The sequence below is a fragment of the Lampetra fluviatilis genome, unplaced genomic scaffold (assembly GCF_964198595.1).
Source record: "Lampetra fluviatilis unplaced genomic scaffold, kcLamFluv1.1 SCAFFOLD_426, whole genome shotgun sequence".
NCBI lineage: Eukaryota > Metazoa > Chordata > Hyperoartia > Petromyzontiformes > Petromyzontidae > Lampetra > Lampetra fluviatilis.
Genome location: NW_027620946.1, coordinates 35,663 through 48,936, shown reverse-complemented (window position 1 = coordinate 48,936; position 13,274 = coordinate 35,663). Strand labels below are relative to the sequence as shown.

The window sequence follows — 13,274 nt, the reverse complement described above, 5'->3', positions numbered from 1 at the left end:
TGAGTGAGTGAATGACTGAGTGAGTGAGTGACTGAGTGAGTGACTGAGTGACTGAGTGAGTAAGTGAGTGAGTGACTGACTGAGTGACTGAGTGAGTGAGTGTATGAGTGAGTGTGTGAGTGAGTGAGTGGGTGAGTGAGTGGGTGAGTGAGTGGGTGAGTGTATGAGTGAGTGTGTGAGTGAGTGAGTGGGTGAGTAGGTGAATGAGTGAGTGGGTGAGTGAGTGGGTGAGTGAGTGGGTGAGTGAGTGGGTGAGTGAGTGAGTGAGTGGGTGAGTGAGTGGGTGGGTGAGTGAGTGAGTGGGTGAGTGAGTGAGTGGGTGAGTGAGTGGATGATTGAGTGAGTGAGTGAGTGGGTGAGTGAGTGAGTGGGTGAGTGAGTGGGTGAGTGAGTGAGTGACTGAGTGGGTGAGTGATTGAGTGAGTGAGTGAATGACTGAGTGAGTGAGTGACTGAGTGAGTGAGTGAATGACTGAGTGACTGAGTGAGTGAATGAGTGAATGACTGAGTGACTGAGTGAGTGAGTGAATGACTGAGTGAGTGAGTGACTGAGTAAGTGAGTGAGTGAATGACTGAGTGACTGAGTGAGTGAGTGAGTGTATGAGTGGGTGAGTGAGTGAGTGAGTGAATGACTGAGTGAGTGAGTGACTGAGTGAGTGACTGAGTGAGTAAGTGAGTGAGTGATTGACTGAGTGACTGAGTGAGTAGGTGAGTGAATGAGTGAATAAATGAGTGAGTGAATGAGTGAGTGAGTGAGTAAGTGAGTGAATGACTGAGTGACTGAGTGACTGAGTGAGTGAGTGGGTGAGTGAGTGAGTGTATGAGTGGGTGAGTGAGTGAGTGAATGACTGAGTGAGTGAGTGACTGAGTGAGTGAGTGAATGACTGAGTGAGTGAGTGAGTGGGTGAGTGAGTGAGTGAGTGTATGAGTGAGTGAGTGACTGAGTGACTGAGTGAGTAGGTGAGTGAATGAGTGAGTGAATGAATGAGTGAATGAATGACTGAGTGGGTGAGTGAGTAAGTGAGTGGGTGAGTGAGTGACTGAGTGAGTGACTGAGTGACTGAGTGAGTGAGTGAATGACTGAGTGACTGAGTGAGTGAGTGGGTGAGTGAGTGAGTGTATGAGTGGGTGAGTGAGTGAGTGAATGACTGAGTGAGTGAGTGACTGAGTGAGTGAGTGAATGACTGAGTGACTGAGTGAGTGAGTGAGTGGGTGAGTGAGTGAATGAATGAGTGAGTGAATGAGTGAGTGAGTGAGTGAGTAAGTGAGTGAATGACTGAGTGACTGAGTGACTGAGTGAGTGAGTGGGTGAGTGAGTGAGTGTATGAGTGGGTGAGTGAGTGAGTGAATGACTGAGTGAGTGAGTGACTGAGTGAGTGAGTGAGTGAATGACTGAGTGAGTGAGTGAGTGGGTGAGTGAGTGAGTGAGTGTATGAGTGGGTGAGTGAGTGAGTGACTGAGTGACTGAGTGAGTAGGTGAGTGAATGAGTGAGTGAATGAATGAGTGAATGAATGACTGAGTGGGTGAGTGAGTAAGTGAGTGGGTGAGTGAGTGACTGAGTGAGTGACTGAGTGACTGAGTGAGTGAGTGAATGACTGAGTGACTGAGTGAGTGAGTGGGTGAGTGAGTGAGTGTATGAGTGGGTGAGTGAGTGAGTGAGTGAGTGAGTGAATGACTGAGTGAGTGAGTGACTGAGTGAGTGAGTGAGTGAGTGAATGACTGAGTGACTGAGTGAGTGAGTGGGTGACTGAGTGAGTAGGTGAGTGAATGAGTGAGTGATTGAATGAATGAGTGAATGAATGAGTGAATGAATGAGTGAGTGAGTGAGTGAGTGAATGAATTAGTGAGTGAGTGAATGAATGAGTGAATGAGTGAGTGAGTGAATGAATGAGTGAGTGAATGAGTGAGTGAATGAATGAGTGAGTGAGTGGGTGAGTGAGTGAGTGAGTGGGTGAGTGAGTGAGTGACTGGGTGAGTGAGTGAGTGGGTGAGTGAGTGGGTGAGTGAGTGAGTGAGTGGGTGAGTGAGTGGGTGGGTGAGTGAGTGAGTGAGTGGGTGAGTGAGTGAGTGGGTGAGTGAGTGGGTGGGTGGGTGAGTGAGTGGGTGGGTGAGTGAGTGGGTGAGTGAGTGAGTGAGTGAGTGGGTGAGTGAGTGGGTGGGTGAGTGAGTGGGTGGGTGGGTGAGTGAGTGGGTGAGTGAGTGAGTGAGTGGGTGAGTGAGTGAGTGGGTGAGTAGGTGAATGAGTGAGTGGGTGAGTGAGTGAGTGAGTGGGTGAGTGAGTGGGTGAGTGAGTGAGTGGGTGAGTGAGTGAGTGAGTGGGTGAGTGAGTGGGTGAGTGAGTGAGTGAGTGGGTGAGTGAGTGAGTGGGTGAGTGAGTGGGTGAGTGAGTGAGTGAGTGACTGAGTGGGTGAGTGAGTGACTGAGTGAGTGAGTGAGTGAGTGACTGAGTGAGTGAATGAGTGAATGACTGAGTGACTGAGTGAGTGAGTGAATGACTGAGTGAGTGGGTGAGTGAGTGAGTGAGTGAATGACTGAGTGAGTGAGTGACTGAGTGAGTGAGTGAGTGAATGACTGAGTGACTGAGTGAGTGAGTGAGTGGGTGACTGAGTGAGTAAGTGAGTGAGTGATTGACTGAGTGACTGAGTGAGTAGGTGAGTGAATGAGTGAGTGATTGAATGAATGAGTGAATGAATGAATGAGTGAATAAATGAGTGAATGAATGAGTGAGTGAGTGAGTGAGTGACTGAGTGAGTAAGTGAGTGAGTGATTGACTGAGTGACTGAGTGAGTAGGTGAGTGAATGAGTGAGTGAATGAATGAGTGAGTGAATGAGTGAATGAATGAGTGAGTGAGTGGGTGAGTGTATGAGTGAGTGAGTGACTGAGTGAGTGAGTGAGTGACTGAGTGATTGACTGAGTGAGTAGGTGAGTGAATGAGTGAGTGATTGAATGAATGAGTGAGTGAGTGAATGAATGAGTGAGTGAATGAATGAGTGAATGAATGAGTGAATGAATGAGTGAATGAATGAATGAGTGAGTGAATGAGTGAGTGAATGGATGAGTGAATGAATGAGTGAATGAATGAGTGAGTGAGTGAGTGAATGAGTGAGTGAGTGAATGAATGAGTGAGTGAATGAATGAGTGAATGAATGAGTGAGTGAATGAATGAGTGAGTGAGTGAGTGAATGAATGAACGAGTGAATGAATGAGTGAGTGAGTGAATGGATGAGTGAATGAGTGAATGAATGAGTGAGTGAGTGAGTGAATGAATGAGTGAGTGAGTGAGTGAATGAATGAGTGAATGAGTGAGTGAGTGAGTGAGTGAGTGAATGAGTGAATGAATGAGTGAGTGAGTGAGTGAATGAATGAGTGAGTGAGTGAGTGAATGAGTGAGTGAGTGAGTGAGTGAATGAATGAGTGAATGAGTGAGTGAGTGAGTGAGTGAATGAGTGAATGAATGAGTGAATGAATGAGTGAATGAATGAGTGAATGAATGAGTGAGTGAGTGAGCCTCACCCAGATCATGTACTTGATGATTTTGCTCGTGATCACCGTGTATTCTTCTATCATCTCCGCCAGGTAGTACAGCCCAGCCGCTGCAAGCACAACAACCACAACCACAACCACCACAACCACCACAACCACAACCATCACAACCACCACAACTACCATAAGCATCACCACAAGCACCACAACCACAACCATCACAACAATAACCATCACAACCATCACAACCACAACCATCACAACCATCACAACCACAACCATCACAACCACACAACCATCACAACCACAACCATCACAACCACAACCATCACAACCACAACCATCACAACCACAACCATCACAACAATAACCATCACAACCACAACCATCACAACCACACAACCATCACAACCACAACCATCACAACCACAACCATCACAACCACAACCATCACAACCACAACCATCACAACAATAACCATCACAACCACAACCATCACAACCACAACCATCACAACCACAACCATCACAACCACAACCATCACAACCACAACCATCACAACAATAACCATCACAACCATCACAACAATAACCATCACAACCACCACAACCACCACAACCACCACAACCATAACCATCACAACCACAACCATCACAACAATAACCATCACAACCACCACAACCACCACAACCACCACAACCATAACCATCACAACCACCACAACTACCATAAGCATCACCACAACCATCACAACAATAACCACCACAACCACCACAACCATAACCATCACAACCACCACAACTACCATAAGCATCACCACAAGCACCACAACCACAACCATCACAACCACAACCATCACAACAATAACCATCACAACCACCACAACCACCACAACCACCACAACCATAACCATCACAACCACCACAACTACCATAAGCATCACCACAACCATCACAACAACAACCATCACAACCACAACCATCACAACAATAACCATCACAACCACCACAACCACCACAACAATAACCATCACAACCACACAACCATCACAACCACAACCATCACAACAATAACCATCACAACCACACAACCATCACAACCACAACCATCACAACAATAACCATCACAACCACACAACCACCACAACCACAACCATCACAACAATAACCATCACAACCACACAACCATCACAACAATAACCATCACAACCACACAACCATCACAACAATAACCATCACAACCACAACCATCACAACAATAACCATCACAACCACAACCATCACAACAATAACCATCACAACCACACAACCACCACAACCACAACCATCACAACAATAACCATCACAACCACAACCATCACAACAATAACCATCACAACCACACAACCATCACAACAATAACCATCACAACCACAACCATCACAACAATAACCATCACAACCACAACCATCACAACAATAACCATCACAACCACACAACCACCACAACCACAACCATCACAACAATAACCATCACAACCACACAACCATCACAACCACCACAACAACAACCACCACTACCACCAGTGTATGAGTGTATGAGTGAGTGGGTGAGTGAGTGCGTGAGTGAGTGAGTGTATGAGTGAGTGGGTGAGTGAGTGTGTGAGTGGGTGAGTGACTGGGTGAGTGAGTGAGTGGGTGAGTGAGTGGGTGGGTGAGTGGGTGGGTGAGTGAGTGGGTGGGTGAGTGAGTGCGTGAGTGAGTGAGTGTATGAGTGAGTGGGTGAGTGGGTGAGTGAGTGGGTGAGTGGGTGAGTGACTGGGTGAGTGAGTGGGTGAGTGAGTGGGTGAGTGGGTGGGTGAGTGAGTGGGTGAGTGGGTGGGTGAGTGAGTGGGTGAGTGAGTGGGTGAGTGAGTGGGTGAGTGTATGAGTGAGTGGGTGAGTGGGTGAGTGACTGGGTGAGTGGGTGGCTGAGTGGGTGAGTGGGTGGGTGAGTGGGTGAGTATAGTGTGTAGTAGTGTGTAGTGTATAGAAAGTGTATAGTAGTGTAGTGTATAGCGGTGTAGTGTATAGCGGTGTAGTGTATAGTGTAGTGTATAGTGTAGTGTATAATGTATAGTAGTGTAGTGTATTGTAGTGTAGTGTATAGAAGTGTAGTAGTGTATAGTGTCATGTATAGTGTAGTGTTTAGTAGTGTAGTGTTTAGTAGTGTAGTGTATAGTAGTGTAGTGTATAGTGTAGTGTATAGTGTAGTGTATAGTGTAGTGTATAGTAGTGTAGTGTATAGTAGTGTATAGTGTAGTGTATAGTAGTGTAGTGTATAGTGTAGTGTATAGTGTAGTGTATAGTGTAGTGTATAGTAGTGTAGTGTATAGTGTAGTGTATAGTGTAGTGTATAGTGTAGTGTAGTAGTGTAGTGTATAGTGTAGTGTATAGTGTAGTAGTGTATAGTAGTGTAGTGTATAGTGTAGTGTATAGTGTAGTGTATAGTGTAGTGTAGTAGTGTAGTGTATAGTGTAGTGTATAGTGTAGTAGTGTATAGTAGTGTAATGTATAGTGTAGTGTATAGTGTAGTGTATAGTGTAGTAGTGTATAGTAGTGTAGTGTATAGTGTAGTGTATAGTGTAGTGTATAGTGTAGTGTATAGTAGTGTATAGTAGTGTAGTGTATAGTGTAGTGTATAGTGTAGTAGTGTATAGTAGTGTAGTGTATAGTGTAGTGTATAGTGTAGTGTAGTAGTGTAGTGTATAGTGTAGTGTATAGTGTAGTGTATAGTGTAGTGTATAGTAGTGTATAGTAGTGTAGTGTATAGTAGTGTAGTGTATAGTAGTGTATAGTATAGTGTAGTGTATAGTGTAGTGTATAGCGGTGTAGTGTATAGTGTAGTGTATAGTGTAGTGTATAGTAGTGTATAGTAGTGTATAGTAGTGTAGTGTATAGTAGTGTAGTGTATAGTGTAGTGTATAGTAGTGTATAGTAGTGTAGTGTATAGTAGTGTAGTGTATAGTAGTGTATAGTGTAGTAGTGTATAGTATTGTAGTGTATAGTGTAGAAGTGTATAGTAGTGTAGTGTATAGTGTAGTGTATAGTAGTGTATAGTCTTGTAGTGTTTAGTAGTGTAGTGTATACTAGTGTGTAGTGTAATGTATAGTGTAGTATAGTAGTGTATAGTGTAGTAGTGTATAGTGTAGTATAGTGTAGTAGTGTATAGTGTAGTGTATAGTGTAGTATAGTAGTGTATAGTGTAGTGTATAGTGTAGTGTATAGTGCAGTATAGTAGTGTATAGTGTAGTAGTGTATAGTGTAGTGTATAGTGTAGTAGTGTATAGTGTAGTATAGTAGTGTATAATAGTGTATAGTAGTGTAGTGTATAGTGTAGTGTATAGTGTAGTAGTGTATAGTGTAGTATAGTAGTGTATAGTGTAGTGTATAGTGTAGTAGTGTATAGTGTAGTATAGTAGTGTATAATAGTGTATAGTAGTGTAGTGTATAGTGTAGTGTATAGTGTAGTAGTGTATAGTGTAGTATAGTAGTGTATAATAGTGTATAGTAGTGTAGTGTATAGTGTAGTGTATAGTGTAGTAGTGTATAGTGTAGTATAGTAGTGTATAGTGTAGTGTATAGTGTAGTAGTGTATAGTGTAGTATAGTAGTGTATAATAGTGTATAGTAGTGTAGTGTAGTGTATAGTGTAGTGTATAGTGTAGTGTATAGTGTAGTGTATAGTGTAGTATAGTAGTGTAGTGTATAGTGTAGTAGTGTATAGTGTAGTGTATAGTGTGCGTTGTTACCTATGGCGAGCGTGACGAATGAGATCTGCAGGAGGATCGAGAGCCAGCTGAGTAGGTAGATGAACCACATGGCGACTCACAAACATCACCAGCTTGGAGAGGTCGAAATCGCGTTGAGGCCTCTCTCTCTCTGTGTGTGTCTCTGTGTGTGTCTCTCTCTGTGTGTGTCTGTCTGTGTCTCTTTGTGTGTCTCTGTGTGTGTCTCTGTGTCTCTCTGTGTGTCTCTCTCTCTGTGTCTCTGAGTCTCTCTGTCTGTCTCTGTGTCACTGTGTGTCTCTCTCTCTCTCTCTGTGTGTGTGTCTCTGTGTGTCTCTCTCTGTGGGTGTGTGTCTCTCTGTGTGTCTCTCTCTCTGTGTGTGTGTCTCTGTGTGTCTCTCTCTGTGGGTGTGTGTCTCTCTGTGTGTCTCTCTCTCTGTGTGTCTCTCTCTCTGTGTGTCTCTCTCTCTCTCTGTGTCTCTCTGTGTGTCTCTCTGTCTCTCTCTCTGTCTCTCTGTGTCTCTCTCTCTCTCTGTGTCTCTCTGTGTCCCTTTGTGTGTCTCTGTGTCTCTTAGTCCATTCAAAGTTGGAGATTCGCTTGCTGCGCCGCCATCTTGGTAAGGGGTGAGGTGGGGACGTGGCGCGCGGGAGGGGCAGGGAGGCTGTCGGCCATCTTGGTAAGGGAGAGAAATGATGGCGGCCATCTTGGTAAGGAGAGGGAGCGAAATGGAGGTATGGCGGCCATCTTGGCAACGGGAAAAAAAGGCTGACGGCCATCTTGGTAAGGGAGGGGGGGCTTGTCGGCCATCTTGGCAAAGGAGAAAAAGGATGGTGGCCATCTTGGTAAGGAGAGGGAGCGAAATGGAGGGTTGGCGGCCATCTTGGCAACGGGAAGAAATGCTGACGGCCATCTTGGTAGGGGGGGGGGGGCTTGTCGGCCATCTTGGCAAAGGAGAGAAAGGATGGCGGCCATCTTGGTAAGGAGAGGGATCGAAATGGAGGGTTGGCGGCCATCTTGGCAACGGAAAGAAATGCTGGCGGCCATCTTGGTAAAGGGGGGGGGGGGGTTGTCGGCCATCTTGGCAAAGGAGAGAAAGGCTGGTGGCCATCTTGGTAACGGAAAAGAGATTGGCTCTCGGCCATCTTGGCAAGGGAGAGAAAGGCTGGTGGCCATCTTGGTAAGGAGAGGGATCGAGATGGAGGGTTGGCGGCCATCTTGGCAACGGAAAGAAATGCTGGCGGCCATCTTGGTAAAGGGGGGGGTTGTCGGTCATCTTGGCAAAGGAGAGAAAGGCTGGCGGCCATCTTGGTAACGGAGAAGAGAGTGGCTCTCGGCCATCTTGGCAAGGGAGACAAAGGCTGGTGGCCATCTTGGTAACGGAAAAGAGGTTGGCTCTCGGCCATCTTGGCAACGAAAGACAGGCTGGCGGCCATCTTGGTAAAGGGGGGGGGGTTGTCGGCCATCTTGGCAAAGGAGAGAAAGTGTATAGTAGTGTATAGTGTAGTTGTGTATAGTAGTGTATAGTGTAGCTCTCGGCCATCTTGGCAAGGGATAGAAAGGCAGGTGGCCATCTTGGTAAGGAGAGCGAGAGGTCTGGTGGCCATTTTGCTAAGGGATGACGGCCATGTTCGTATGGTGGGAGGCAGTTGACATCAGAATCGGTGACGTTACTGGAGTGACGTCACCGCCCGCAATGCAACTGAAGGGGGCTTCCGTAGTGACGAAGTGACGTCACTACGGAAGCTCTTGATAATGCTGGGGAATATTCTCAGGTTTTTTCGGTAAAGTCACGTAGGTAAAACATTAAAAGTAATGAAAGTAAAATAAAACAAAACAAAAATAAAATTCACGACGTTTCGGAGGCAACACAAGTCTCCGTCATCAGGTGGGACCGTCACAGCCAGATTAGCTGCATCAAGTGAAGCAATGATTCAAAATGTAATCCCTTATAAGCAAGTTGAAGGGGGGGAGGAGAGGGGGGGGGGAGTTCATCAGAATGTGGTAGCCAATGAATGGAACGTATCGGGAGGGAGGGGGGTGGGAGGGGGAGGGAGCCAACAAAACATTTGGCGACGGCTTGGACGCGGCTGCTGCGCACGCCAACACAGTTATTTTTAACATACTCTCTTCATTTTTCAGCCTGCATTGGTATAAACATGGGCATTTTCGTTCCTTTGTTCTATCATGTGTATCAGACCTCCCCTCCCCCCTTTCTGCCCATTGTGTTGGCGTGCGCAGCAGCCGCGTCCAAGCCGTCGCCAAATGTTTTGTTGGCTCCCTCCCCCTCCCACCCCCCTCCCTCCCGATACGTTCCATTCATTGGCTACCACATTCTGATGAACTCCCCCCCCCTCTCCTCCCCCCTTCAACTTGCTTATAAGGGATTACATTTTGAATCATTGCTTCACTTGATGCAGCTAATCTGGCTGTGACGGTCCCACCTGATGACGGAGACTTGTGTTGCCTCCGAAACGTCGTGAATTTTATTTTTGTTTTGTTTTATTTTACTTTCATTACTTTTAATGTTTTACCTACGTGACTTTACCGAAAAAACCTGAGAATATGAATCATTGCAGTCACGAAAGCTTCAAATCTAGAATTAATGCTGGGGAAGTGTGTTTCGTGACGTCACTCCGTTAAGAGCTGAAGTTGATACGTGGTGACGTCACTCTTAACTCGTCTTTGCTCAGGGGGGGTGGTGCACGATGACGTACTTCTGTTAACAGCCCACGAAGCGACGTGGTGACGTCACCGCAATACAATTCAAGGGGCCTTCCGTAGTGCTTGCGGTGACGTCACTCCGTCGAGAGCTCACGTAGCGTACGTGTTGACGTCACCACGTAGCGACGTAGTGACGTCACCACGTAGCGACGTAGTCACGTCACCGCAATACAATTCATTGGGGCTTCCGTTGTGTGCGGTGACGTCACCACGTAGCGACGTGTAATGACGTCACCACGTAGCGATATATTATGACGTCACCACGTAGCGACCTGTTATGACGTCACCACGTAACGACGTGTCATGACGTCATCGCGCATATTATAAAAAAAGGCGGGAAAGTTCTCAGCGGGCGGTGTGGAGGCGAAACGACAACTTCTCATCATTATCAGTTTCTCTGAGGTAAAAGATCCAACGTTACATTATTGTTCAAAGTAAAATTGTTATAATGTTTTACTTAACTTTCGTGACTGCAGGATATAATAATCTATGGTTCTTTCGGTAAAGTCACGTAGATAATATAAAAATTATAAACAAAAACACTTTTTTTGTGTTTATTTTTCTATCTACGTGACTTTACCGAAATAACCAAATAATATAAAATGTTATATACATACTGTATGTATGTATGTACGTGCAGCTTACATTTTACAAAGTATACGCACTTTTGTATTTTAATGCGTAATCGTCAACGTCCCCCACTATCTCTTGAGGTAAATGGTTACAACGTTACATTAATATACATTATTTTACATTATTATTATTTAAAGTAATTTAGTTTATAAACTGTGTATATAAACTGTGTGTATATAAACTGTGTATATAAAAGACATCTTACATTTTATTTACAAAGTACATTGTTTTTTTAACCTCTATCTGAGGTAAATGGTTCCAACGTTACATTATAATTCATTATTATACATTATTATTTAAAGTAATTTAGTTTAGTTTATATACTGTGTATATAAACTGTGTATATATAAACAACAAACTGTGTATCTAAAAGACATCTTACATTTTATTTACAAAGTACACTTTTTTTACCTCTTTCTGAGGTAAATGGTTCTAACGTTACTTTAGAATACATAATTATTATTTAAAGTAATTTAGTTTATATAAACTGTGTATATATAAACTGTGTACATAAACAACATCTTACATTTTTTTTACAAAGTACACTTTTTTTAACCTCTATCTGAGGTAAATGGTTCCAACGTTACATTATAATTCATTATTATACATTATTATTATTATTTAAATAAATGTTGTTTATATAAACTGTGTATATAAACTATGTATATATATACTGTGTATATCAACAACATCTTACATTTTATTTACAAAGTAAATTTTTTACCTCTTTCTGAGGTAAATGGTTCCAACGTTACATTATTATTTAAATAAATGTTGTTTATATATACTGTGTATATAAACTGTGTATATAAACAACATCTTACATTTTATTTACAAAGCACACTTTTTTTACCTCTTTCTGAGGTAAATGGTTCCAACGTTACATTATAATTCATTATTATACATTATTATTATTTAAATACATGTTTACATATACTGTTTATATTTAAACTGTGTATATAAAAGACATCTTACATTTTATTTACAAAGCACACCAACCCACCCACCTACCAACCAAACTACCAACCCACCCACCAACCCACCCACTCACCAACTCACCAACCCACCCACTCACCAACCCACCCACCAACCAACCCACCCACCAACCCACCCACTCACCAACCAACCCACCAACCCACCCACCAACCAACCCACCCACCAACCAACCAACCCACCAACCCACCTACCAACCAACCCACCCACCAACCCACCCACCAACCAACTCACCAACCCACCCACCAACCCACCTACCAACCCACCCACCAACCAACTCACCAACCCACCCACCAACCCACCCACCAACCCACCCACCAACCAACTCACCAACCCACCCACCAACCCACCCACCAACCAACTCACCAACCCACCCACCAACCAACCCACCAACCCACCCACCAACCAACTCACCAACCCACCCACCAACCCACCCACCAACCAACCCACCAACCAACCCACCCACTCACCCACCCACCAACCCACCAACCCACCCACCAACCCACCCACCCACCAACCAACCCACCAACCAACCAACCCAACCACCAACCAACCCACCCACCAACTCACCAACCCACTCACCAACCCACTCACCAACCCACTCACCAACCCACCAACCCACCAACCCACCAACCCACCAACCAACCCACCCACCAACTCACCAACCCACTCACCAACCCACTCACCAACCCACCCACCCACCAACCCACCCACCAACCAACTCACCAACCCACCAACCCACCCACCAACCCACCCACCAACCAACTCACCAACCCACCCACCAACCCACCCACCAACCAACTCACCAACCCACCCACCAACCCACCCACCAACCAACCCACCAACCAACCCACCCACCCACCAACCAACCCACCAACCCACCCACCAACCAACCCACCAACCAACCAACCCACCAAACCACCAACCAACCCACCCACCAACTCACCAACCCACTCACCAACCCACTCACCAACCCACTCACCAACCCACCAACCAACCCACCAACCCACCCACCAACCAAACCACCAACCAACCAACCCAACCACCAACCAACCCACCCACCAACTCACCAACCAACTCACCAACCCACTCACCAACCCACTCACCAACCCACTCACCAACCCACTCACCAACCCACCAACCCACCAACCAACCCACCCACCAATTCACCAACCCACTCACCAACCCACTCACCAACCCACCCACCCACCAACCCACCCACCAACCAACTCACCAACCCACCAACCCACCCACCAACCCACCCACCAACCAACTCACCAACCCACCCACCAACCCACCCACCCACCAACCCACCCACCAACCAACTCACCAACCCACCCACCAACCCACCCACCAACCAACCCACCAACCAACCCACCCACCAACCAACCAACCCACCAACCCACCCACCAACCAACCCACCAACCAACCAACCCACCAAACCACCAACCAACCCACCCACCAACTCACCAACCCACTCACCAACCCACTCACCAACCCACCAACCAACCCACCAACCCACCCACCAACCAAACCACCAACCAACCAACCCAACCACCAACCAACCCACCCACCAACTCACCAACCCACTCACCAACCCACCAACCAACCCACCCACCAACCAACCCACCAACCCACCCACCAACCAAACCACCAACCAACCCACTCACCAACCAACCCACCCACCAACTCACCAACC

At 45.9% G+C, this 13,274-nt stretch overlaps 1 protein-coding gene across 1 annotated transcript in view; it reads right to left on the bottom strand.

The window, feature by feature from the left end:
• The window catches only part of TEX261 (testis expressed 261), a 29,761-nt gene extending 21,903 nt beyond the window's left edge, over positions 1–7,858 (bottom strand). The window contains exons 1-2 of the mRNA XM_078885034.1: positions 7,252–7,858; positions 3,515–3,594 (exon numbers count right to left, since the gene is read on the bottom strand). Coding sequence (XP_078741160.1) covers positions 3,515–3,594; positions 7,252–7,321 — 150 coding nt within the window. The 5' untranslated portion in view covers positions 7,322–7,858. The remainder of the gene's footprint in view (positions 1–3,514; positions 3,595–7,251) is intronic.
• Positions 7,859–13,274: the final 5,416 nt, after the last annotated feature.